The 26959-nt window shown below is 41.8% G+C and overlaps 5 protein-coding genes and 1 long non-coding RNA gene across 10 annotated transcripts; 3 read left to right on the top strand and 3 right to left on the bottom strand.

Moving 5' to 3' along the window:
* Positions 1–43: 43 nt before the first annotated feature.
* Positions 44–13073, top strand: LOC117895103 (nucleosome-remodeling factor subunit NURF301-like). Of its 5 annotated transcripts, XM_034802503.1 has the most exons (14): positions 44–145; positions 692–1117; positions 1612–5535; positions 5617–6000; positions 6077–6394; positions 6460–6962; positions 7029–7905; positions 7968–8098; positions 10808–11069; positions 11125–11671; positions 11722–11865; positions 11929–12292; positions 12356–12440; positions 12496–13073. In XM_034802503.1, exons 2-14 carry the CDS (start codon positions 826–828, stop codon positions 12663–12665), a joined length of 8001 nt encoding a protein of 2666 aa, XP_034658394.1. In that variant the 5' UTR covers positions 44–145; positions 692–825; the 3' UTR covers positions 12666–13073. The 5 variants fall into 5 exon arrangements, with proteins under 5 accessions (XP_034658394.1, XP_034658390.1, XP_034658395.1 ...); XM_034802499.1 differs by having other exon boundaries at positions 6460–7905; XM_034802502.1 differs by lacking the exon at positions 44–145 and adding an exon at positions 371–579 and having other exon boundaries at positions 6460–7905.
* Positions 13074–13535: 462 nt separating this feature from the next.
* Positions 13536–14521, top strand: LOC117895113. The gene is made up of 2 exons (XM_034802519.1): positions 13536–13682; positions 13758–14521. Exons 1-2 carry the CDS (start codon positions 13643–13645, stop codon positions 14342–14344), a joined length of 627 nt encoding a protein of 208 aa, XP_034658410.1. The 5' UTR covers positions 13536–13642; the 3' UTR covers positions 14345–14521.
* On the bottom strand, positions 14426–21770 carry LOC117895118. The gene is made up of 3 exons (XR_004648900.1): positions 21673–21770; positions 20736–20916; positions 14426–20166 (listed from the first exon to the last, which is right to left on the bottom strand). It is a non-coding gene; the product is annotated as an uncharacterized LOC117895118 (long non-coding RNA).
* LOC117895114 lies at positions 21050–21658 on the bottom strand. Its single transcript, XM_034802520.1, has one exon. The coding sequence runs from the start codon at positions 21593–21595 to the stop codon at positions 21107–21109; it is 489 nt and encodes a 162-aa protein (XP_034658411.1). The 5' UTR covers positions 21596–21658; the 3' UTR covers positions 21050–21106.
* A 517-nt stretch (positions 21771–22287) lies between the features above and the next one.
* Positions 22288–26407, top strand: LOC117895105 (transient receptor potential channel pyrexia). The gene is given in 11 exon segments (XM_034802506.1): positions 22288–22473; positions 22593–22796; positions 22895–23144; positions 23202–23457; positions 23620–23909; positions 23991–24259; positions 24320–24395; positions 24486–25063; positions 25132–25285; positions 25354–26021; positions 26024–26407. Coding segments are annotated over 10 exon segments (2874 nt in total). The 5' UTR covers positions 22288–22473; positions 22593–22769; the 3' UTR covers positions 26330–26407.
* Positions 26355–26953, bottom strand: LOC117895117. The gene is made up of 2 exons (XM_034802523.1): positions 26815–26953; positions 26355–26749 (listed from the first exon to the last, which is right to left on the bottom strand). Exons 1-2 carry the CDS (start codon positions 26843–26845, stop codon positions 26439–26441), a joined length of 342 nt encoding a protein of 113 aa, XP_034658414.1. The 5' UTR covers positions 26846–26953; the 3' UTR covers positions 26355–26438.
* Between the last annotated feature and the right edge of the window lie 6 nt (positions 26954–26959).

Here is a 26959-nt window from a genome sequence, read left to right as displayed (position 1 = left end):
TTTTAACTAACAGCCCTGTGGGCAACCATTCATATAATAGTCCCAAAACCGACCGACAGACGTCGCTTGCGACATCTACAAATGAAAGAGCCCCTGTGATTGGCCGACTGTACACCGTACACCCTCTCCAAGTGAACTATGTTAGGTAAAAGATAATTTCGCTCGCTCGAAAGGTCTAAAATTTTACCATGTTGTGTTAAATATAATAAATAATATGCCCAAACTGTGTACATTACATTTGAATGTTATTAGTGCCGAATGCGTCGTTTTTTGTTGAAATTAATAGAATTTTCATCATTTATAAATGGCGGACAATGTGCGTTGGCTTCATTTCCTCGCACACACACAAACTCATTTCGTTGTGCTGCTGCTCAGTGCGTGTGCAGTCCATATTATAAATTGAGAATGTGGTTGCATACAAACGCACTTTTAATATATAAAGCCTAGTCTAACAAACATTATATTTTGGCGGGTGATATTAAAGTATAAATAAAAATGTGTGGAACGCGTAAACAAAATGAAACAAGAAGAACTAGCTGCTTTGAACCTGATCGATTTTTCTCGCATATCCAATTGAATGTATGTGTATGTTTGGATGTGTTCGTAGACGGATGGGTTGCAAAGAGTGATAAATGTACACAATACATCGGTAGCAATTTTCATTAAATAAATTATTTCTCGTTATATTTAGATCTAATGTGCAATTCCTACACGGAAAAACGGAACCATATTTGAGCAAAATTCAGAAGCACCCATAGAAAAAAAAGAGTCGTTAAGCTTGTGTGTATTTGATAGCCTTAGCCAGGCAAAAACAAAACCACAAAAATGAGCGGTCGTGGGAGCCGTAAGCGTGGTCGACCGCCAAAGACGCCAAATGAGCGGACTTCATCTGGACGTTTTAGTTATCAATTGCTCAAAAAGCCGAAATATCTGAGCGAAGGAAAATCGCAGGCAAGCACACCATCAGCTTCGCGCGGCATTTCCCCACAAAGCGATGAGTGCAGTCGCAGCAGCCATAACAATCACAGCCGTGGGAACCGTGGAAGCGCCGCTAAGAGGGGACGCGGGCGCAAGTCAAATGTGCAACCCAATACCAGCAACTACTCCGGAAGAAAAGGTGAGTTTTGGCAATGTTTATATTCAACGTTCGAAATGTATGTGCAAGTAAAAACATTTTACAGAAAAAGTGCGCACGTAGTAATTTGCCCGATTGACTTGACTCCACAAACCTATTTTTGTTTACTTTATTTAATTAATAAATTTTTACTTGATAATCTTAAAATCAATATATCTGAATGCATAAACAAAATTATTTTGCACGACGTTTGCTGATAAGATTTACTTTAGGTTTTTTAAATGGAAATAGTTGTGTTGCCACTGTATCAAGATCACATACACATTTAAAATGTGTGTCGAAAATGACAAACAAAAGCAGAGAACAACATTTTGACATCGGATATTTGTTATCCCATTTAAAATCAAATTGATTACACTCCTAAAATAAAAAGCAAACGAATACAAAATGTTAAAATTGCACTCAAGCAAACGCTTGAAAGGTAAATGCCTAACAAATTACGTTTTTTAATGTACCTACCTTGTTTGTTCTTACAGGGTACGAGTCTGAATATCACTATGGGTCAGATTTTGGAGATTCTGATGACGATAAATCTGATAATGAGGATGACATATTACTTACCCCCAGCGATGATGAAAGCTTGGATGCAGGCAATGAGAGTGAGTCGGAATTTTCCGTGTGCAGCTTTACCCAAAATGGAGTTGGTCGGCCACCACGTCCGCCCAGTCCGGATCCAATTTGGCTTCAAGAAGGCCGGGAATATGCTCCTCTTGATTTGCCGGATTCATCAGAAGATTTGTCTATTGCAAATGCACACGTTTTGCGCGCCCTTAGCATTTATGAAGTGCTGCGACGTTTTCGGCACTTGGTTCGTCTTTCACCCTTTCGCTTTGAAGACTTCTGTGCAGCTTTAACTTGCGACGAGCAGAGTGCACTTTTGACGGATGTACATATAATGTTGCTAAAGGCGATCTTACGAGAAGAGGATGTTCAGGGCACGCATTTTGGGCCATTAGATCAAAAGGATACGGTAAACATAAGTCTGTACTTAATTGATGCCATTACTTGGCCAGAAGTTTTGCGCAGCTATGTGGAAAGTGACAAGACATTTGACCGTCAGGTTTATGATATATTGAGTCGGACAGAATATCCGTACACCGGCATTGAAAACCGTCTTGGCGTGCTCCAGTTCTTGGCAGATCAGTTTTTGACAGCCAATTCTATTCGCGATGTAATGCTTCAGGAGGGACCCATTCATTACGATGACCATTGCCGTGTTTGCCATCGACTTGGAGATTTGCTCTGCTGCGAAACCTGCCCTGCAGTCTATCATTTGGAATGTGTTGATCCCCCAATGAACGATGTCCCCACTGAGGATTGGCAGTGTGGATTGTGTCGTTCGCACAAGGTCAGTGGTGTTATTGACTGTGTGTTGCCACAAGAAAAGCATGGTGTATTAATACGACATGACAGCTTAGGAGTTGATCGTCATGGCCGCAGATATTGGTTTATTGCACGCCGAATTTTTATCGAAGATCAATTGGATTCCAGTTGTTGGTACTACAGTACAACATATAAGTTAAAACTTCTTCTTCACCGATTAGATTCTGAAGAACTGGAGGCTCGGCTGCACGCTCAGCTAACAGAGCGCTGGGAGGAAATCGAGCGTCAGATGATATTGACGGAGTCGTTAACCAATGAGCACATGCATACCAAGCGGAGTTTATTAGATATAGAGCAAGAGGCTACGAAAGTTATACTCGAAAAAGAGACGATGTGCGGACCAACTGATGATGTCGAACCCAAATTCGATGACCAATTGTCAGAAGCAGCGAAAAAGTCTGATGAAAGTAAAATGGTTACGCGTCAGAAATCCAACCAACTAAACAATGGCACGCTTTACTTTAAACTTGGCATGGAACAAGGATTCAAAAACTATGTCAACCAGTACGCAACGAATCCAATAGCCCTTAACAAGCCACAGCGTAATGAGGAACGAGACAAACGACGTCATCTCTCACACAAGTTTTCACTTACAACAGCTTCCGACTTCAAATGGATTGGTATTACTATGGGAACACCCGATAATATGGTTACAACGCTTAGACAGACATTGATAAACTTTGAATCAAATATAGCACCTCCGTTTTTAAATCCAAATTGGCAAGTTAATAAGAAAGTCTGGAACACTGCTGTTATGAATGCTCGACACGCAACTGATTTTGCGACTGTGTTGCTGCTTTTTCAATCGTCTTTAAAAAGTGTAGTTTTTGCTAATGTGTGGCATGAACAACTTGGCCATAGAGCCTTGCAACGCATCACTAGCGCTGAACGCGAAGAACGAAAAAAGTTGGAGAAGCGGGAGAAACGCGAACGCGACGATGAGGAAGAACGTAATCGACTAGCATTTAACTACATCAAATATTCTTTGGGTCTGAAGCATCAAGTGTGGAAGCAAAAAGGAGAAGAATATCGTGTACATGGTCAGTGGGGTTGGCTATGGCTTTCAAGCAGTCGACGCTGCGGAATTCGGGCCAGACGAGCTTATCCCCGGTTGCATAGTAGAGTTTTTGTGCACTATACTATGGGAGCTCAGAATGACGTTGACGAAGTTGTCTTGATCGATCCACGTACCAAACGTTTCATGCAACAGTGCGAGTCGAACAGTCTTGATGGTCAGATGTCCCCTTATTTACCGGAGGAGTACGCAAACGTTAAAGTTGTCGAAGATGTTAGCAAGTGCGTTAAAGGTATCATCGATGTTAGCAAAGCTCTGAACGACCCAGGACGTCTTTACTATCCGAAACTTGCTCGTAAATGCTGGGTAGACGATCTACTGGAGCGACGAAAGAAATTGGCCAAAGTCGAGGAGCAACTTTCTACGAAAAGTGGAACTGATGTGAAGCCAATTGCCATACCATCGCCTAGTAATGTTACAGCCAACAACAAACATACCTACTTGGAAAAGTGTCTGCACCGTCTTACAGAAGTGTCAACAAAAGGAGGGTCAGCAAACGTCAACTTTGAGCTCGTTAACTCGTTGGCTAAGCAAATTCAAACAGTACGTTTACAGTTCAGTCAGCTAAATCGATTTGCCAAGACTTTTCGTTGCTACACGAAGGAGTGTAACACAAACTCAAACGCTGTATCTCAAATCACACAAAATACTTGCTACTCACCCTTGTGTCTTCAGAAAGCTCGTGCAAAAAAAGAACTTCTGTTGCTACTGCGAAAGGCACACACCGCGGGAAATGGATCTAAAGAAACAGTGGCCGCTATCTTAGGTGCTGTTAAGAAGCCGTCTATTCTCGAACAGAAGTTGACTGAAGGCAAGAGAGAAACAAATCAGCTTTCAGTCGATGAATCGGATGATACTAAATCAGCGGAAACAGAAGCACCACTTGACCTGCTTCAAGATTGGGAGCAAGCTCGAGCGCATTCTGTGGCTTTTACTGACGCGCTCTTAAGCGATTGCTTGCTGATTGAGACGGATTTTCCTAATAGTGCCACAGTTAAAAAAGAAGAGGATCTGCTCCCAGGAAGCAACACAACAGCTGATTCTAGCACGCAAGACTCGGACAAAATGGATTTTATTGAAAGTATGGACGTTTGCAGCAATGTTGAAATCGAGAGTACCGAAGATTCTATAGTTACGGCGATAAATACCTCGTGTTTAGATGCCAGCGCTGAGGACATAGACATGAGACCCGGATCACGTCGAAAACGTTTCCAAAAATCTAAAAAGGCCTATGTAGGAACCAAGGATGTATTGGATCACACGCTGGACAAAGATATACCTCTCAAACAAAATCGCCGATTCCGTATCAGTTCTCGTCCGGTTAAGCGTGACTGTTGTACTAAATATGAGCGAGAGTATTTTGAGAACGGAAAGGAGCGTGTCTATAGTACTACTTCACCGCGCGGTCGTGTTTATCTTATCAATGATTGGTCCAAGCTATATGACCAAGCTGTTAAAAGTGAGGATAAAACTACAATTTTGAAAAAGGCCACGTATGCAAGATACCCTCTTATTTCAAATTTCCTTACGCACAAAAAGAAGCGCAGTTTATTGGTATTACCGCGCTACGAACTGCGGAAACTGGCGCGACTTGGGGGAAGGTCAGCCACAAATGGTTTCCACCACGGTGCCAAAAATAACACTATTTGGCAATACCAGTGCTCGCGTCCCCTTTTCAGAACGTGTTGGTCTTATCGCACGTGTAATGCCACAACGCTATCCTGCATTGCCCTTCAACTACGAATACTGTGGTCCTGTCTTCGGTGGGACGACATGATAGCCAAGCCGCCGTCGACCGATGGCAAACATCAGGTGACATCGGAAACTGAAATTGTCACTCTAGAATTGTTGAAACTTCGTCATGCTGGTCGTTATGGCGAAAAAACAAGCTATTTGCGGCGTAAAGTTGTCATTCCACTTGAGATGCCAAAGACCATCAGAGGTTAGTAAAACTCATATAATTTTGTTTGCTTATATGTACATGTGTATTTTTATATTTTTGTTTGTTTGTCCACTCGTCCAGAGGTCACATCAATACGCTCTGGATTACGAAAACGAAAACGTGCTGAGTCTCCACAGCCAACCGAACCACAAATAAGCGAGGAATGGGTCGATGAAGATAAACTTGAATTATGGGAAATTAAATTTATTGGTGAAAAACAAGAAAAGGCCCGCCTGTCAACAGTGACTCGGTCTGTGGCATCGCGGCAACTAGAGTCAAGCGGTGGCAACAGTCCAAGTACCTCTACTAATGGAAATCCAGGTGGTGCTGGTCGTGTTCAGCTGGCCCCAAAGCCAAACGAAGATGTTAAAGAAAAAATGGAACAACAATTAAAGCTACAAAGAGCCGCGCATCAACAACGGAAAGTCATCGGCACAGGCGAGCTCGCTCGATCCGGAACTCCAGGTAAGTCATTGGCTCGAAACTATACATATGTATGTATGTACACACAAGAAACTTGATCGAATTTTACTGTTTACAGTTAAAGGCCAGATTATTGGCAGTAGACGAGTAATTGTTAAAAATGCAGATGGCACTACACGAATCATTCAGCAGGCAGTCACACAAGTAGCCCGAGCTGCACCAGTGACCTCCTCGTCAGCAGCAGCTTCGCAAACAGTGCAAAACACATCTACCACACAATCCACTCAATCTGCACCCACCCCACATAAGGTACAAATCATACGTGGACCGGATGGTAAAGTAAGTGTAAGGGGCTTAAATCCTGGACAGCAACTAGTACAAATGCCGGATGGAAAATTACACGTATTGACAACTTCATCAAATTCAGCAACTCTAGGTGAGTTCATTTAAATACAATTTAAGGATTTTAGGAAATGAACTAAATCGCATTCATAATTATAGGAAGCAAAGGCAAGGTATTACCCATAAAATCTCTACCTACACCATCATCCACAGCTGTGACGTCAACGTCTTCTGCTGCTGTAGCATCAGCAGCTCCGGTAATTAAACAAATGTCCGTAAAGCAAGTCGCAAAACCTACCGGGGCGCAAACAATAGCTTCACAGAGGGTTGCCTTACCTCTCGCGCAAATCAAAAACAAGATGCTATTGGCTCAACAGCAACAAGCATCAGCAGCAACATCATCGCCACCAGTACAGAAAATTGTGTCAAAAGTTGTCGTCAACTCAAGTTCCCCTGGACAAAATATGCAACAAGTATTTGTACAGCCTGGTTCTAAGTTGGTAGTTGGTCAAAACGCTCAAGGACAAAAAGTTATCATATCTGCTTCTGCACAGTCAGGCACATCCGCAGTGCAACAGCAGCAAGTTGTACAAACTCAAGCCCTTCCACAGCAAATTCAACAGGCACCACAGCAACAATCTCAGCAAATGGCGATCAACCAGGTGGGCAGTCAACCAACACAAAAAGTAATCCAACAAATAGTTAACACAAGTAATGTCCAACAACAGATAGTGATAGGGGGGCAACGCATCATACTGAGCCCCGGTCAGACTATTGTTACTCAGCGAAATGTACCGCAAAGTCAAGCATTGCAAATGGTCCAGCAACAAATTCAAACCCAACAGCAGCAACAACAACAACAGCATATTGTGCAGCCGCAGCAACAATATGTTGTTCAATCGAATCAAGTTGTTCAATCGCCTACCACACAAACTAAATTAGTTAAACAGCTTGTAGTACATCAACAAACCCAACAAACAGTGGAAGAAAAAGTCCCAATCAACACCAACAATGAGGCCAATGAAACTGCTACCCAGCAAGTGCTCGTGCCCAATTCGACTCTGGCTCAACAGCTGGCACAGGGAAAGTTGCAAGTAGCTACTGTCAATGGACAACAAGTAATCGTCAAGCCTTTGGGAAATAATCAGGCGCAAATAGTTGCACATATTAAACACCAAGGGGATGGTAACGCCCACATCGTTACCAACAATACTGCACCAGCAGTGCCCCAAGAAAGTCCGCAGAGCACACCAGTCAAACATTCACAGCAGCAATCTCTAACATCCCACAGCCCACAACAAGTTATAGTTCAGCAACAGCAAATTGCACAACAGTGTAGCTATGATACTGCTGCTTCTTCAATACCCCAACAGAATGTAGCGCCTTCAACTGTCCAACCAGGGCAGACACAACAGCAACCCATGAGTGTTGAAGAAAGTCTTCTTCAAAACCAGCCGCCTGGCACAGTTATCAAATGCGTTACAGCACAAGTATTGCAAACGGAGCACGGACCACGTATTGTGTTGCAAGGCTTAGTAGGTAACGATTTCACGGCTCAACAACTACAGCTGGTCCAAACCCAGGTTAAGCAACAGCTTATGAAAGGTCAGTAACATTTATCTATACATATTCGCAAACCACACATAAACTGTTAACATGGTTTTCAGCCCAAGAATCTAATGGCAAACTAGGAGTCCTAGGCCCAACAAAAATATACTTGGCCGTGCAGCCGGAGACAACAGCTCAATCACAACCACCTCCACTTACCCCAGTACACCAGTCGACTACACATCAACAAGTGAGTAGTTTCTAATTACAAATATAATTCAAAAATGGGAAGAAAACAATAGAGCAGGACTTTAAAGGGTACATATGCTGCCTTATTAAACAGCGCCAGTTGAACGGCTTTTCTAAATAATATTTAAGTTATTTTTTATTTTGTTCAAAACCAGACAGGCATGTTGCTGCTTTCCTTGCATTTTTTATACGTTTTTGTTCAAAAATTATAATTTGTTTGTTTGTTTTTATTAATCTTTGAGCGTTGGCCAATATTTTTTTGAACTTTCGTTTCTTAATGTGTATACATTCCTAAGCATTTAACATTATAAGTCATTTATCTGCTTTGTACTTTACTAAGTACAGCAACAAAGACTTTCTTTAAAATATCTACAAAGGCTTAATTTTGCAACATAAGTTATTCGTCAACAATTATCCAGAAATGAAACTTGATATACAGAACTATTTTATATTATTTAGTACCATTATATTTGACTTATTTATTTGATTTACTTAAGAATCTTGAACATGTATTTAGTTTAATAAATGTGAATACGTTATTAGTTTTAAGCAAACTATTAGCTAGTAGCAAGTAGCGTCAAATGAGAAAGCACACACAACAAAGTTAGTGAGAAAATATTCAGACTGTCACCTAATGTTTTACACCATGGCAAAAGTATTAGACACAACGCAACTGCGATTAGATTTTCTTGCCTGGAGACATTTGGTTTCTAAAAATACAACATATATTACTTGTAAAATGTAAAGCGCTTTTTGCAATAAAACCTATTATGCAAACCAAAATGATTGTGACCAGATATGTTTTTTTCGTACAAATAATTTTAGTAAAATGCCTTTTGTGAGCTTATCCCTTTTTCTGGTATTTATTCAGAATACAAGAATTTACATACATTTTTGACACGTTCAATCTATAACTATGAAATGCCCTATTAAAAAAATCCCTTCTATTGAAAGCAAGAAAGAGAGAGCTGCTAACTTTAAAATTTCAATAGTATTTGAGCATGCTATTAAAATACTTATAAACTATAATATTGAGTTTCAAATGTTGCCAATCCAGTGACGGGTTTCCTACGATTCAATTGTTGCAGCATTCATCATTGCAACAGCTAGGTCAATTTTTTCAATTTTTTTTTACGATTTCTGAATTAACATAGGCATCGAATTGTGTATACATTTTGTATTAAGCTCAATTTCATAAAGATTGAAATTAACATTCATCCATTTTTTTAATTGGATCCAATGTACACTTTCTTGCTTTTAATATTTTCGACCCTCGCACCAGGGGCCAGGTGTACTTCATTTTTACGAATGTAATACTATAAGCGCGTATTAATAGATACGAAATTCCCTAATATCCTTGTCCTCGTAACACATAAAAGTTGAAACATTTGTGAATTTTTGTTTCTGAATTAGTTGGATGATTATTTGCAAATTGGCCTTTGTGTTGACAAAAAGCGCATGCTTCATGTATTTACGAGTATATGAAGGCATCAACTTGTTAAACAAAACCTGTAACTCAATGTAAGAAAAGCAACAACAGAAATTTAACAGAATATGAATATTAATCAGAAATCAGTTGAATTTGAGTACAAAAATTAAGGATCGCAACAAATTATTCGACATCATTATTTCAATGGCCAAATTAAAATTCCATTCAAATTAAAATACAATCAGTATACAAATTGCTGAAGAGATTAACCCTATACACAGAGTTTTAGTTGGCTGACATTTAAAATATTTGTAATCAGAGGCACGATTCGTCTTCTAAAATAAAAAAAATGGCAATTAAAAAGACGACCATTCCTTATAAGCGAAGGAGCTATCGTCACGATTGAGCTAGTATTCTTATGATATCCTTCGAAATGAACACAAAGGCTTAACCATATTTATAATCATCTCATCTAAATCGAAACGAAATTTTACACTTGTCCAAGCAAAAACATTAACACGTGAAAATGTATACCCTACAATACTAACTGCCATATCCACCGTAAACATAGCAAATTAGACCTTTGCCACAATTTTCATTATAATTTTAAACCAAACCAAACCAAGCTTAAATACTATCCTCCTGTCTTTGTAATAAAACAAAATTTCAATACCCTCAAAATAAAAATCATGCTTCCACTGCTTAAAACCTTTATAACCATGCCTTAATGTCGCGTGTCAACAACTACAACTCCTAACATCGTGTTAATCTCTTCGCCAACCACAACAACAACTCAACTTTAATAACAAACATTAAAAGGTTGCCTGGAATAAGTACTACAACTGATCTCTGATTAAAGACAGGTAGGTGTCTGTCAACACATTCTAGAAAATTAATAATTCTTAAGTAAGCTATAAACAAGATTTTTGATTGTTATATTGAATAATTACCTTGAATTTTGGTAACAATTAGGTTGGTGGAGGCGTATTAAGAGTTGGCTCATTGAATACAAACATAATATCTCAAGATGATGATGACGATGAAATTATCGTCGTCTGCAGTCCACAGCAAGAAAGGGCAATCACTTCCCACCATGAAGAAACTCAAGGTAGCAAAATGCGTACTGATTCTCACAGCCACACCAACAGTAGTTGTGCGCCGATTCAGCAAGAAAATCAATTAAACATTAAAAATCTAGTTATAGTTGAAGATCAAGAAAATAATGAACAGAATTTCTTGAAAATATATCAAAATGAAGATCTTACACGATGTTCGTTACAGCCCAACATCGACAATGACACCATCGGGCCAATCATTATTAACAAAGCGGTAGACACTGGAAATGAGTTGGAGCACACTATTTGTGACCAAACTGATAAATCTAATATTAAAATTAACACTCAATCTATTGGAGTCTCTGCGCTGATAGAGGGCATAGAGCACGACGAAAAATCAATCCATATTAACAACACAACTGTGGAAAAAGGCGTAGAGGAAAATCAAAGTGAAAACTTTGTAATCACTAGTGGTTATATACAAGAGTGTAAGTATTCCATCAATATTAAATAAATTTCGGTCCTTTATAAATTTTCTTTCAGCCATTACAAACGCACTAAAGCAAGGTAATCTAAGTCCAGAACTAGAAGAAAAGTTGGTTAACATGCGCAAGCAACAGGAACAACAAAATATACAAAGTTTGGATGATGGGGATTTGTCGCCTAGAGGAAGTGTTAAAGAGGACACATTTACTTCCAATCGACGAAGCATGTTGGAGCTTCAACAAAATAACGATGATCTTGATTGGAAAACTAGAACTTCTACAAAACGACCAAATGCTATGACAACAAGCAGCCAATTTAATAGAATTCTCAAAAAAAGTCGCAATCAGAAAGAATATATAGTAGACATCAGTGAACAGAAACAATCCAAGTTAGAAAGGCACAAAGAATTGCTTAAAAAAAGTATCCTTCGTAAACGATCATTATTAGAACGGAATTTACAAAATGAAATACGGGAAGAAGTACAGACAAAAGTTCAAAGACATGTGCGATCTTTTAGTGTCGTCTCACTAGAAGAGCATAGTGAAAATGAAAGAGAACCCGTATTTTCTGATCGTCGCGAGGAGCAAAATATTGAACAAATGCGGTAAGTGTGAAAAAAATGCCGCAATCATATCTAATTTGTTATTTTTTCAGATGTGTTAAAGTTAGCACCAGTCGAAATCTAAGAGAAGAATCTCTTGCAGACAATAGCAGACATGTCGTCGGAAGGCCTAAGAAGTTAACAAGGAAACAAGAAAAGTTGTATTGCATTTGTCGTACACCTTATGACGATACAAAGTATGCTTAAATTATTTCCAAATTTTAATTTTTATTTAATTTTTGTATTTTTTGTACACCTAGGTTTTATGTAGGCTGTGACCTGTGCAGCAATTGGTTTCATGGTGATTGTGTTAACATCACTGAGGAAGCTTCTAAAAAACTTTCTGAATTCATTTGCGTTGAGTGCCAGAAAGCACGGGAAACTGAAGAACTTTTTTGCAGTTGTCGCCAACCATACGATGATTCACAATTTTATATTTGCTGCGATAAATGTCAGGGTTGGTTCCATGGCCGTTGTGTCGGAATACTACAGAGTGAAGCTGAGTTTATAGATGAGTACGTATGCCCTGAGTGTCAGCGAAAGACAGATGCGAACGCATCCAATATGAAAATCCTTTCGTCCGGTGAAACTAACGAGCTAAAGGAGTTAATTAAGCAAATACAGGTAATAAAATGACTAATATTTTAAGTATGTGAATTTAATTGTTATACAACACCAACTATTTAGTCGCACAAAAGTGCTTGGCCGTTTATGGAGCCGGTTGATCCGGACGAAGCGCCCGACTATTACATAGTCATTAAAGAACCAATGGGTGAGTTGAATAAATTACTTATGTGACAACACTACCACAATACTATTCCACGAAGATCTCAAACGGATGGAAACCAAACTCGAATCAAAAGCGTACACCAAACTCGCCGACTTCATTGGCGATATGACAAAAATGTTTGACAACTGCCGCTACTACAACCCAAAAGAATCGTCCTTTTACAAATGTGCTGAAGCACTGGAATCGTACTTTGTGCAAAAAACTTAAAAGCTTTCGCGAAAGTGTGTTTGGTCAACGTAATTAGTAAAAGCATTAACTAAGCTATTAAACCTTAAGTTAAAAGAGTTTTAATATAAAAGAAGTATCCAATTTTGCAAGCATAAATATTGTTAATTTCATTTATTTAATTAAAAGGTCCGTTTGTTATAATTTAAATTTTTCATTATATAACAATGTCACCTTCAACTAAAATTCAAATATGTAAATACTATTTATTATGTAAGCTCAAATAACAATTGTAAGAAATATAAATGCAGATCCGTGTAATGTAAATAAATATTATAATTGAGGTCATAATAAGTTAAGAAATCTGAATAATTTGCAGAAAACACCTCAGTAATATCACCTTGTACAAAGAATTCAATTGTAAATAAATAATACATGCATTTGTCTTTATATAGTGATGATTGACATACCGTAGAATTAAACACCTTATGCTAAGTTGTAAAAATAGATGCTTATTCCTAATAATAAATTCCGCATTTTTCTGTACTTGATTACTTTATGTAATCAAAAAATCATCAGGCTCCTGCTGCCATAGTAAGTAAAATAAATTCAGTTCCGTGCCGGGAGGTATTCGTGAAGCAAGGCCTCGCAGGGATCTCGGCAGTATACTCACCCTCGTACGCTCCCAACCGACTGCCACCATAAACCACGCCCCATTCTTAGGGGTGTAGTTGGAATCCTTACCGCCCCGTCCCTAAATTTCAATAATACATGCATATGTATCTTATGCTACTATCCAAAGATTGAAGAAAACACAGATTTGTAGGTGATAAAAAATTTCGATTTTAATGACTATGAAAGAGTCAAAATGTAATGTTTTTATGAATACACAAACTTGTATGTACACAAGCTGATAACCTGGGGTTGCGCAAAGTATATGTACATTATTTAATCGGCTATAAAAGCACTGAAAGCACTAGCACCAGACAGTTCGATTCTAATTTTCTCAGCGAGCACACATGAGGATGCCAGCATCTTATCAATTCGCATTGACCTTTGGTACGAAAATGCTTACGTTTGAGGTTTTTTATTTTATATTTATTTATTTATATTTAACATCCTCTTCTAACTCAGCTTTGGTACTTGGCCACGTCCAACTTCAAGGCATGGTTCTAGCTCGAGTCCTCACGCAAAAACATCAAAGATCAAACATGACTCGCATTACGCCAGCTCATTCGCACCATGCGGGATCGAATCACACATTTTTTGGCCAAGATAGTAGATTGAATTATACATCGAGTGCATCGTTTCCAAAAAATATTACACTACCCGCTCGCATAGTAAACCAAACGTGGACATCACAAAATTTTCAGCATGACTTGGGAAAGTCCTCCCAGGCTCCTGTTCACAATCAAACATGGTTGTACACCCATAAGACCTACTATAGTTCGGCACCTTTACATCATCCAACGGGGCTTCAGTCGAGCGAAGTTCCGAGACATGTTCCGACTTCATCTATATGGGAAGGATCCCCATCCAGCATTTTTATAGCGGACAATAATACACATGTCGGTAACTCATCATCCGGCTGGCATCACGTAGGGAGCTACCATAATAGCTCTTTGGCTTCTGTCGCCTCATCTGGCAATTTCACGAGTCTACCAATAGCACGAGGAGGCAAGCCAAACACCTCTAGTCCATTCGCTAATCTGGTTTATTAAACCAAGCCGATCCCCTTTTGAAACTAATAAGGCCACTATTATTTCTATTTTTTTCAAAAAACAATTTATTTCGCCACTCTCGTTGCAGCGTTGAATTAATTGGACCATCGGTATAAATATGAATGTTGGTTGCTTTCCGGTATTCCAGAAGTGTAAAATAAAATGTGTGTGTAGAAATGATGAAATTTCCATAAAAAGCTTAGTCAGGGGTGTGGGTTTTTTTTTTTGGGACGGTGATCACGGCATCATCAAGTATATCAGCTTTGAACCATCAAAAAAAGTATATTGTGATTTGCTAAGTTTACGTTGTGCCAATATTTTTGGAAAACCACCGATGATTCTAATCCGAAGAGGATCCCCCGCCGCCGTCAGATTCTCCCGCGCAGCAGTCCAGATATTCCACACCACAGTCAAGTTCTCCCCCGCCGCCGTCAGCAACCGCATCCCCCGCCGCCGTCAATCCGCCCTCAGTTCCCACGCCGCTGTCAATCCGCCCTCAGTTCCCACGCCGCAGTCAATCCGCCATCCTTTCCCACGCCGCAGTCATAAACTGACCAGCTCCCACGCCGCTGAAGTCATCTGTATAAGTGCTTGCTGGTTCCCACGCCGCCGTCAAAATGTGTTCCCAGTTGCTTCAACTTTTCACGATCGAAAAAACAGTTCCCTAACGACCTTGCCTAAATTCCCTATTAGTCCCACGTAGCTAAATTGTTATCCCACGCCGCAGTCCTGAAGCTTGCATCCATCGCCGCCGTCGAAAAATAATTTCACAATCATATTGAATCCCACGCTGCAGTCAATATCCAAAATTTATTTAACTTGCAATCCGCGAAAAATCTCCTAATCTCCTCCACAAGCAAAGTTGAGCGTCAAAGTCATTAGTTAAGCTACTAGTAGCGAAACGATAATTGAATGCTACAGCAAACGGTAATGGTAATGACGATCACCGTGTCCAACTGCAGCAGTGCGAAGAAAAGGCAAATGTTGGAAAACGGTTTAAGCTTGACATCAGTTTCAAAGCAGTGTCAACAAGCCAGTGGTACGAACAACGAAATAACTTGTGCAGATCGATGGAAGTGGTCAGAATAACGATATTTGGCCAGCATCTCAGATCTCGGACCAGTTGCTATGCTGCTCCCGAAAGCGATCGCAGAAGCTATTGGCGATGTCGAATTGAACAGCAGGGGGCTCCCAGAAATATCTCAGCCGGTTCTCGTAGCGAAAATTATCAATAGCGTGTACTCCCAGCCTTCTTTTGAGAGCTCATAGGATGCGATTAGATGATTCAAAGAGCCCAATGAATATGCCTCGAAGTTAGTAGAAGGTCGAATGTATCAAAATTTCGAAAATGTATGTCCTCTGTATGCTGATCCCACTCCTCACTGTCATGGATCTCGCTCTAAAAGTCGTGGTCGTGGATATGATCTCTGCGGCAACAACTGGTACGTCTAGGTGTAACATGGACAGCTCCCGAAGCCTTTTGAAGGATGTCCGGATGCACTCTTCAGGGGAAGTCTGCTTTGGCTTTTCAATTTACATGTCAAAATACAACATATCTTACATTTAAATAAAATTTTAAAGCAACAAACATTAACATTATCTACGCAAGGTATTTAAAGACAACATAATATGATAGCTAACAATTTCATTACAAATGCAATGAGTATCACGAGTAGCTGTAATGAGAACTTTGAAGGAAACTAAAACAAAGGAAGAGCGTGTTTAAGTTGCCTGTACCGCGGGCGCGTGTCTCTTGGATTCCCTTTGAGACCAAAGTGACGAGTGTGCAGGAAGGCGCGGCAATATATGTTAGTGGGCCAGGCCACAGCCATGGATCTGGACCTGGTGGAACAATATTTCTGACTCAAATGGGGGTATTTGCCGTTCCTGGAAAGTGTACATAGACCAATAACACTACTATTATACCTTTAGGGATTTGGGACCCTGCCTGCCGCTGTCGCTGTACATCGCATTGGATTCCCTTTACGATTGCTGTGCTGAAGAAATGAAGAGTTTTACCAGGAGCTCAACGGGGAGCTCGACTGTGGTACCATCTCGCATTTGTTTCCCTTTTGCGGTATGTTGGATCGGCGGGCCAGGAGTTAAGGACTCAACTGGTAGAGCGTAGCATTTCAATAGGCTGGCTAGCTCGGTCTTCGAACACTAATCGCATTTGATTCCCTTTTGCGATGAATATGGGTACCTCTTATTCTGGACTACCTACGGGAGGAAAGGACAAATGAAGCGACAACCCGTTGGCAAGTGGTTTCATCAACTTCTCCTATGATCTGTAAGTTGCTAATCGATTTTGACTGTCTTGAATTGTGGCTGCTGCATTTCTTCCGTTTCGGATGCTTGAACACTAATCGCAATTGGTTCCCGTTTGCGATAAACGACTGGCTACACGTCGTTGGCTGCTGATCTGTCCGGATGTTATTCAAACACAACGCTGAAAGTGACGATTAATTAGCGACGACGACGCTAGGATGCCCGTAGCGTACTTGCAGGCAGCAGCCCTGTAACAACGACAACACATCAGCTCACTTCTTCAGCGAATGCTGGTGATGGTGCGGTGTAGCGGCTCTCGGTCCAAACGCATTTGTTTCCCTTTAGCGTGGACCGAACGCACATCTCTGTGCGGTGCCAATTGCATTACGTGCTTAGGCTAGCACATCGCTCGCAGGACTGTCTCCAGGTCGCTCTTGACGCCCATGCTTTGGACAGCGACAGGCGGCAATTGGCTATCTTGAACTTGGCCTAGTCTCGTCCGAGCGTTGATTGATTCTTTCGGCGACAGGTTATGGGCTACGAAGCTCTGCACCCTCGTAAAAGACACAAGCGACCCATTTCGGGCAGACAACTTGCCTGTAATGTAGAAACGTTAAGTTTACATCTAATTTTAAAATAGGCGCCCGACAGTCTCGTTAGCTTGCTTGCGTTTTGTTGCTATACTCGATGTTCTCTCGATGTATTCTGCTCGTTTGGTGCATAGCATTAGCGATTGTAGGCAGTTGTCGATGTGGCGGTCGCATGATTGATTGGTAGAAGTCTAAATGGATGGACTTGATGCATCGTTCTTGATTCCCTTTAACGATTTGCAGCAACAAAACAACAGCCGCAGACTCAAGACTTGTTAAGAGCGGTGTGTAGAGTAACTGGTAACTGATTGGTTGCTCGCTAGCTTGTCCACTCCAAAGAAGTTGACTTTCGTTCGTTCCTACCTAGTCGATGCCCACAGGCACATTCAACTGTGAAACATCGCTGCAAGAAGTGCAAAGGTAATTAAAAACCGCTCAAATTTCTCACTCTGTAGAGGGTCCTATGTGCCAAGACAGGCAACCAGACAAACAAGGAGACAAACAGCTGCTTCTATAAAGCACTCCATCATTGCCACAGACATTGTAACAGACCTGACCTTGCTGTTCGAGTTGATAGGGAGATTCTTCAATTCAATGCCAAGTCGACGTGTTGTATAGATGTGGATTTCGGTCGATTGAGTGTTGGTGTTATTGCTTTCAAGTTGGCATTTGATTCCCATTGCCTCAAGAAATTTTGCTTCATGTACACGGGTAGGTATTAAAAACAGGTGAAAGTGCACGTGTAAGTTTGGCTGTGTGGTCGGATCATCCCAAGCTCAATTTGCCGACTGGATATTTTAGATTGTTACAAGCACTGTAATGAATACATTAAAATGAACCAATTTTCAGTGAGAAAGGAAAACTTTAGTAAAAACGCATATTTTCCTGGTCCCAACGATCCGCTACTATGACAAAAGACAGTATACACATGGTTCTGCCTGAAGCTGTCGATTAATCCCTCTTGTTTACGGTAGTAATTCCGAGGCTATGCTTTTTGTATATGAGTTTTAGACATGACAAGCACGGCCTATTGCAACCACAACTCTACAAAAATAAAGAAAGATTTTGTTCCACACACTTAATATAATTTACATGTGCTGGGCGGACTACCCATCGAAGACTTGAGCGAAATTTCCTTGCAGCTTGTCATTTTTTGACAGTCCACCAATATGCGCAGGCACTGTTCAACTGCGGCACATTTCTACAAAATATTAAAGAAATGATTTCTATTGCAATGTCTTAGCTTTTGTAACTGTCCCGTGTCTGGATCTTCCACCACATCGGATACGCGATGGCGAAATGACTCCTGTCCGTCCATACGACGATTGCTTAGATTTCAGAAAGATTCGGTATAGGATTATGTGTCTATACATATCTACAAGAAGAACAAAATATCCGAAAACATGTGTGCCCATACCAATCTCAGAAGTGTCATTTCGTCGTTTTCGAAGGTGATCCGTTTTCCCAGCTATCAAGTTGCAAGTATCCCAGTTGCAAGTTAAGCTGTAGGCTCTGGCTCAAAAAAGCTACATTCATATGTGCTAAAAGAGAATTTGAAACAAAAGAAGCATTTTGTTCGAGTTTTGCTCAAAGACCAATCACTTTGTTATTAATCCCAATGACTGTTGCTGCCGGGGACTTGTTGTAGGCTTTTGACACATTCAAGAAAGCAATTTAAATTGTCGCACTCTCGTCTCCACACGCTCTATGCACATGCACGCAGGTACCGCTCAACTGCGTCACATTGCTGGAAAAGTAAACGAAAGGTAATGCTTGATACCAGACTACAAGCTGAGTAACATATGAGTTTGTATAAAAAATACGATATCTTAGCTGGATGGCAGCCGCTCTCCTGTTAAAGATATCCAAAATTTTGAGCGCGAATGGAGAGGAAACTTTTCTGGCACCAGACACTCACAGGAACAGTTCGACTGTGATGCATCGCTACAAATATTAAAATCGGTCTTACAATAGCCCAATGGTTAGGAAAGTGAAGAGTATGGAGTACGGCAGGCTAGGTTCAACATCTTATTTGTAAAATCATGGGTAAAAGAGCAGAGATCCAACGATTTTCACATTCCTAAGAGATTACGTAAGCTCCTCAATTGAAACAGGACGAGTTGAGTGAGCACGCAGCATACCACAGCGTACACTAAGAATGTCAATATGGGAGACCGCTTGGCTAATGATGGCTGCAATTCAAGTGTTAATCACAAGAAAAATCCCATACGGCTTACATGCAAGAATTCAACTGAAGTCCCTCAAGATCCGAAGATGAGGATGTTGGCTGAAATGAGTAGTTCCTTTGCATTGCAGGGTTTGAAGACGTTTTGATGACTTGGGAGTTTAGTTTCTTGATGATTGCGGCTACTCCTTGGTATTGTTTCGCTGTAAATCTGTTCAAAAAGCAATATTTTTCGTTCGCAGCTGATATACCAAATACCGTGTATCTGTGTGAATGGGTGGGTGATGGTCAGCGACTGCGAAGCGTTCTATGTAGAAATGTTGTGGTAGCCGGTGATGGCAGCACTGACAATGGCACGAGCTTCAAACACACGTAAGCTGATGAGCTAGAGCTGCTGCCGCTCGCAATTCCGCCTTGTCCCCATTGTTCTTTGTCGGCTGCCTTTGGCATTGGCATTTTCATGTCATGCTGGGGAGACTCGGTGGTGGTTGCTGCTGCTGCTCGCTGCTCCTGCGATCTGTGTAGAGTCGGCCATCGGCTGTTTTACGGAACTCGCTGCCAAGCGTTGAGGTTGGGGAAGACACGGACAGACGTGAAGACTCACTCAGTAACTCAATAACAAACCATCGTCGAACAGATGATCGACGTAACTTCTTTTTAAGCCACTTTATGACATTTCAATTCGGTTTTGGTTTCAACTTCAGGCTGTTGACGTTGTTGCTTGTTCAAGTATTCCATTCCTCCTCATCGTTGCCATTAACGTTTCGAGGAGCAGGAAACTGGAAGACAAAATCGATTATAGACAGTTGTTTATGAAAAACAGGACAGAGGAAAGGGGGTTGCTTATCAACAAATTTGAGTGAATAATAAAGGCAACATTGATTTTAAAATTGATTGATTTGTAATACAATAGTTTTATTTTAAAATTTATCAAATATCAGTTCTGTATGCTTACTATGTATATGTATGTACATTCATTTATTTAAGTTGTTGTTTCACGTGGCTGCAGAATCATAACGTTGTGCCTAACTTTTTTTTTTCGCCACAGATTCAATATGAATCAGCTATATCTTTTTCACGTTTCTATCTTGATGACGTTGCTGACAATTATACAAAACAACAATCGGACAAAAGATTTCATTCCTCAAAATGGTGTACAGAAAATTCACACAAACACGTTTGTGTGCGTGTGTGTAGCCCGAGTTTCTTTGTCTGTTGAAATTTCATGTCGTTCGTTTAGTGTCGCCTATCAACGCGTGTATAATGTTCACGCCTCTCAGTTTCATTAGAAAGTATGGATCTACATACATAACTTAAATAGGTGGTAATAGTATACTGATTTACAAACCGAGTGTGAATCCTGAACCAAAGCCTCTTTCTGGTGGCGTTCAGCATGGATTTCATTGAAGCAGCGCCAATGACTCACACCATTTCAGTGAATTGAAGGCCGTTTGCTCATCGTCTTCTCACACTCTTCCAATCCTTCATTATTTCATTACAATCTATAACAGCCTTGCACATGATTGCGACTGCAAATGAGAAATTGGGTTGTCGTAATAAAACTAATTTAACAAATGAACAAATAAGTTTAAACTTTAAAGCGACATAGAAAAAAATATTTCGACAGATGAATCTCGAACACCGTGCCGTTCTTTTCTTCCATTGCATGCATGTACATATGTATACACACAAATATGACTGCCATATATTTGTCTCTTTCTAACTTCTGACTGCAATGGCAGCACAGTTGTGTTGGTGGTTGTTGTTGTTCCTGTAGCTGCTGCTGCGGGTTCCGTTGTTGCTGGCGTTGTTGTTGGTGCTACTTAGGCTACGCATAAAAGTGTCGAGGCCACTTAGCTCACTCCTCCACAAATTGTTTTCGATTTCACGCCGTTCGCACTCTTCTGCTTTAGCCACTATTTTTGCATTGGCTTCGGCTTCAGCGTCACTACCACAATGGGTTTTACCATGTGGAACAAACTTTGTTTGGATATCTAACCATCGGCTAAATCTTTCCTGTTGCTTTCTACGCAGCTCGTGCTCAGCGTGGAGTAGGGCCGTCGACAAAATGGCGTTTACGCGCAGGTCGCTGCCAGCACCTCTTAATTTGCGACGCATTTGAACGCGTTTTAAACGAAAGTTGCGCACCCAATCAGTTAATGTTTTGGGATTTTCTGCAGCGTCGCATTCGTCGTAGTATGCAACCATTTTAATGTTTTATTTTTTTTTTAATTTGTATATTCAAGTAATGAAAGAAAATGTATTTGGTATACACACACACACACCTTTACTGCTGCCTAGATTCACGTACACAATTTTTATGAGGAATCGCTGCAACGAACACCAGATAACTGTAACGAACGAGCCAACCCGAGACCTTTTTATAGTTTTGCTCGCAGCAGGGAAACGTATTGCTACGCGACGTCAGCACATGTAGTACCTGCCAGAGACTCTATTTTTCAGCAGTGCCCTTGACGTGGAGGGTTAAAAAAAACTTGAAAGCAGCCCTTTTCCAGGTAAAATGCGTGGATTTGAAGCTGATTGCCCGTGTTTTATGGTTAAGTTGGTGAATTAGTTTTAAAATTTGCACCCCAATATTTCCAAGCAATTCAGACATCGAATTTAAGGGTTGCATTTTATAAAGTATCGAAAAAACATACCTGGGCAGGGCCGCATCAACTTTTTGGCGATAGTATAGTTTGGACAACAACCGTTTTAAGAAATCTTGGCGCGTACTCATGATCTCGACTCAAGTAAAACTTTTATTTAAAAATATGCTAGTTGGCTGCAATCTGTGCATAAATATCTCAATGTCATCAAAGATTCACTTACAGATATACATACACATATATATATATATATGCACGATAAGATGCGATCTGGATAGCATCGCAATTGAAGTCTCGAAAGGAACGTTCACTACACTTTCGCACCTCGCTGGCGCTGGTCACGGAAAAGAGAATAAATCCATTGACATACGAAAACCAAAGGCACGCCCGTGAATGTGAAAAATTAGCACACATTGCCAGTGGTGCGAGCGAGCAGTTGGATATTTTAAACAAACAAAATTGCTCATCACAGAATAGGTATCGAACTACGCCACCATATTCCTGCTGGACTTCATGATCTTACCAATAAGGGTCAGAAAAGATGTCAGGGGTATAATTGCGTGCTCTGATTAATTGCCGATTTATTCATTCGTAAGAATAAATAGATGACCCCATGAGGCGTGCAGGGAGCGGCAGCAAAAACACCACATTGCCGACAGCTGGAGCCAGCCACCCTCTTGTTTGGTCGGTCGGTCAGTCGAAATCGAACGTTTATTATTGTATTGGCCGCAAGAGTATAAACAAATAACAATTGACAGAAGTGGCCGAGAAAAATGGAGAACGTGCGCTTCTCGATAATCGTAAGTGATGCCTCCTCCCATTATAAAAGTTATCATACATACATACATACATATGTATATACATATGCTTCAAACTTTCGGATGGTTTGTTTTGGCAGGAAAATGATATGAAATGGAACTCGGAGAGCGATCAAGTCGCCGACCAGGACGCTGGCCTGCTCTTCGAGAAGAGTAGCGTTTCGAGTGAAGCCAACTTTGATGCGGACTTCAGCAAAGAGGCGCAAAAGATTTTCGACCGCCAGCAACAAACACAGAACGTGTGGCGCCCGCAAGAAATTGAGCGAACATTGTGTTCAATGCCTAAGGGCCAGCACGTCGTGGATATGGTAAAAACGGGATGCATTTTGGGTAAGTTTCCCCCCGTTACTATTCATTCTAAATCTGACGCATCGCATCGCATCCAAGAACTCATTCCTGACTCCAGCGACTGCAATCTGGCTCTGATTTGCTCTTCAATATACGGGAGTGTTGAGAACATTATGCATCTGCTGAACCACTACAATGCCGACCCCAATGCCACCGACAACAGGGGTCGCACACCCCTCCACTTTGCCTGCTTTCGAGGAAATGCCCCCATTGCCAAGGTACTGCTGGATCGCGGCTCCGATCCAAATCGTTGGGATGCTAGAAAGGAGGTTACGCCGCTGCATTGTGCTGCCAGGTCAGTTTCGGGTAGCGAGTGTGAATATTTATAATACTGGTCTCATGGGCTGGTCTAACAACAAAAATATTTTCCACTCAAATGCATCCTCTGTGCGCCTACTACTAACCTCCAAGCACTGAGTGTGTCCACATGTGTATAATTAAAATGTTCTTGCCTCAGTTCCAAGAGCGTTGAGTGCATTCTCCTGCTGCTGCGGCGAAAGGCGAACATCAACATCGGCATCGAGAAGCTATCTGCCTTGCACTATGCCATAGATGGGAACGCCGTGGACTGCGTCGAAATCTTACTCAAGTATGGAGCAGATCCGAATACCCCTCAGGTGTACACCGAGACACCTCTGCATACGGCCAGTGCATTGGGTTACACCAAGTGCGTTCAATTACTCCTCAGCCACCATGCCGATGTTCGTTCTCAGTTTTATGAAGGAAAAGTCACGGCTTTGCACTTGGGTAAACGAATATATCCCAGTTACCCCCCAGGAATTTAGGACACATATATAATTGGATAACTAAACATTTTTTTAATTACAGCTGCAGAGAGCGACTACGTGGACTGCGCTCGACTCCTCTTGGAACACAAAGCAGATGTCGACTGCCGAAATGCCAGCCAACAAACGCCACTGCATATAGCCTGTCTCACGCAGTCGATCGCTACAGTGCATCTCCTTATTTCATACGGCGCGAATGTGAACGCCACATACCGTGAGGGCAGAACGGCTCTGCACGCAGCCATCGTGAAGAAGTCGGATTGCCTCGACTGCTGCTACGCTTTATTGACCGCGGGTGCGGACGTTAATAAGGTGGGTAACGAATTTTCCACGATTACACCAATCACTGACGATGGCCGCACGTGTTTACAGGCCGATCATTTCGGATTCACCCCACTCCACGCAGCAGCGTTTAATGAGTACAGCAACTGTGTCTTTGCGTTAATTGGCAAGTGAAATTTGAATAATCTTCCCAAAGAAATGGGGCGCCAAATGGGAGAATAGTAAGGCGCAAACTGATTCACTTTTCTTTCAACAGAGCACGGAGCCGATGTCACCGCCCGCACCGATGGACGCGTCTCAGCGCTGTCGTTCATAGTGCGACGAACTCCCGAGATAATACCGAAACTAATGAACAAATTTAGCTCCTCGATCAAGGCCTACGATAATGAACTTGGAAATGTGGACTGCCAGATTTATCTTGACTTTCAACCCTTGGTTCCCAGCCGATCGATGGAGCGCGGCGAAACGGAGCTGCTTCTTGCCCTAATAGAGGTCGGGCAAAAACGCATTTTAATGCACCCACTCTGCGAGACTTTTCTTTTTCTCAAGTGGCGCCGCATCCGCAAGTTCTTTCTTATGAGCCTGGCCTATCATACCATCTTCGTGCTTCTGTTCACCCTCTACGTGATTGGGGTGTTTGCGCGCTCTTGTAAGGACGGGGAAACTTGCATAGCACCAGGCTATGTTTCCACAATTTGCTACTTTGTAATCATTCTGAATTGTATTTTGCTCGGAAAGGAGTTGTTTCAGATGGCACACGGCCTCCACGGGTATGCAAAATACTGGGAGAACTGGCTTCAGTGGTCAATTGTCTTTGGAGTGTTTCTCTGTGTGGTACGTGTCCGTTGGAGGTAATTACCTAGCTAATCGTTTTACCAGAAACCTCCCACTTATATTCCCAGTCGCCGGATATCGTGATTACTGGTGACTTGAGGGCGGTCCCTATATGGCAGCATCATGTGGCCGCAGTGGTGATCCTTCTGGTCTGGCTGGAGCTGATGATGTTGGTTGGTCGCTTTCCCATATTTGGAATTTATGTTCAAATGTTTACCAAAGGTATGTAAATAACTTTAAAATTGTTCTATAAGCCGCATAATAGGAACCCCCTTATATACTTAAATCAGTGGCTGTCAATTTTGGAAAGTTTATGTTGGCGTACATTTGCCTCTTTGTGGCCTTCGGGCTAAGCTTTGCTGTGCTCTTTAATGATTACCCAGCCTTTGAGAACATAACATGGTCATTTCTGAAGACCATAACCATGATGTCCGGCGAGCTAGAGTTTGAAGACATTTTCTACGGTGACTATGCCGTAAAGTTCCCCGTCACCGCCCACATCATCTTCCTATCCTTTGTCCTGCTGGTCACTGTGATTCTAACCAACTTGATGGTGGGCTTGGCTGTCAGTGACATTCAAGGACTGCAAGTCAGTGCCTCACTGGACCGCCAGGTGAGACAGGCAGAGCTTGTATCGCGTCTAGAGAGTCTCTTCTTTTCGCGACTATTAAGGAATGCGCCTGCCCATTTGATCCAACTTTGCAAGCGAAGTGCCCTGTTGAGCACCTCTCGCGACAAGCTGCAATTCGCCTTTCGACCTAACGATCCGCGTGATAACCAGTTGCCCGAAAACATCAAGCTTAATATATACAAACTGGTGGCAGAGAGACGTGACAGGAATCAGAGTCTACGGCGTCGTCAGTTCGAAAGCAACTACAATATCTTCAGTCGCAGTCTGCAGCGCCAGCAACAGTGCCCCCAGAGTCAGAGTGACGTGGCTGATAAAACCAGAATAAGCCGTCACAGCAGCTCTCTCATTTGAACGAGCTACTGCGTCCGCGGTCCGCCACGAATGTTCCGCAACAGCTTCGACAGGAGCAAGAGGTGACGGTCAACCTGAAGAACCACACAAATGCCCTGAGCGACGTACGATTCGAGGTGCAAGCAATCAAGGCTCAGCTGGGAGATCTAGTGACGAAATTCGAGGAGTTCTCAGAGAGCGCTACACGCAAATTAAACTACAGTGCCGACGAGCTCTGTCGCATGCGCCAGACTCAGTCGACCCCCACGGCCACGCATCTTCAAAGTCGCCATTACTACCGCTAAGTTTGGATGAGTGTCCACAGAACTGTTTCCAGATTTACTTTCATATATGTATGTACCATTAAAGAACATAAATAGTTAGGATTCCTATTGCTCCAGTTTGCTTGAATGCCTAGCGAGAGCTGGTTAGCCATTTGTCATTGGCCTGATTCCAAACAAGCGTCTCGTCATTTGGTTGCGTATCACCAGGTGCTATAAGTGTCCAAGTCTGCGTTTTCGGATTAAATGCAAAATTCTTCGAGTTGAGAGGCGGCGATGGAGCAGTGTGGGTCACAATAGGGGGACGAGTGATGGGCACAATATTCGGATATGCGTTAGGGCCCCCAATTGGTAGGCTATTTATGTACTCCACCTGCGATTTGGGATTGTGGTTGTCCACAGGCGCTGCCATCAGCCCGCCCTGACAGATCAATGCCACAAGTGCTGTAAGAAGATCATATCATCGATGGGTGTTTGATTTGTACAGAGATACTGCGTATCAGACTTACTGCAAATGTAGCACACACCAAACCACGACATTATTTCGAAATGAAGCGGCTACGTTAAAACGGCTCACTAAACAGACAAACGGCGCGATTGCGACTGCTCTACTTATAAACTGAGACGGAGATTGTGCTTGAGTCGGGGTCGGCC

Source organism: Drosophila subobscura, chromosome J (assembly GCF_008121235.1).
Source record: "Drosophila subobscura isolate 14011-0131.10 chromosome J, UCBerk_Dsub_1.0, whole genome shotgun sequence".
NCBI classification, from domain to species: domain Eukaryota; kingdom Metazoa; phylum Arthropoda; class Insecta; order Diptera; family Drosophilidae; genus Drosophila; species Drosophila subobscura.
The sequence above is the reverse complement of the archived record's forward strand: the minus strand, read 5'-3'. Positions and strand labels throughout refer to the sequence as shown.

Excerpts from the sequence above, each read along its gene's own strand:
- LOC117895103 (XM_034802499.1), top strand. The coding sequence starts at position 826 with ATGAGCGGTCGTGGGAGCCGTAAGCGTGGTCGACCGCCAAAGACGCCA. Across the intron at positions 6,001-6,076 it reads CGCTCGATCCGGAACTCCAG|TTAAAGGCCAGATTATTGGC; the intron begins GTAAGTCATTGG and ends TACTGTTTACAG. Across the intron at positions 12,441-12,495 it reads AGTCATTAAAGAACCAATGG|ATCTCAAACGGATGGAAACC; the intron begins GTGAGTTGAATA and ends TATTCCACGAAG.
- LOC117895113 (XM_034802519.1), top strand. The coding sequence starts at position 13,643 with ATGAGGATGCCAGCATCTTATCAATTCGCATTGACCTTTG. Across the intron at positions 13,683-13,757 it reads TCAATTCGCATTGACCTTTG|CTTTGGTACTTGGCCACGTC; the intron begins GTACGAAAATGC and ends CTTCTAACTCAG.
- LOC117895114 (XM_034802520.1), bottom strand. The coding sequence starts at position 21,595 with ATGGTTGCATACTACGACGAATGCGACGCTGCAGAAAATCCCAAAACA.
- LOC117895117 (XM_034802523.1), bottom strand. The coding sequence starts at position 26,845 with ATGTCGTGGTTTGGTGTGTGCTACATTTGCA. Across the intron at positions 26,750-26,814 it reads TGGTGTGTGCTACATTTGCA|CACTTGTGGCATTGATCTGT; the intron begins GTAAGTCTGATA and ends ATCTTCTTACAG.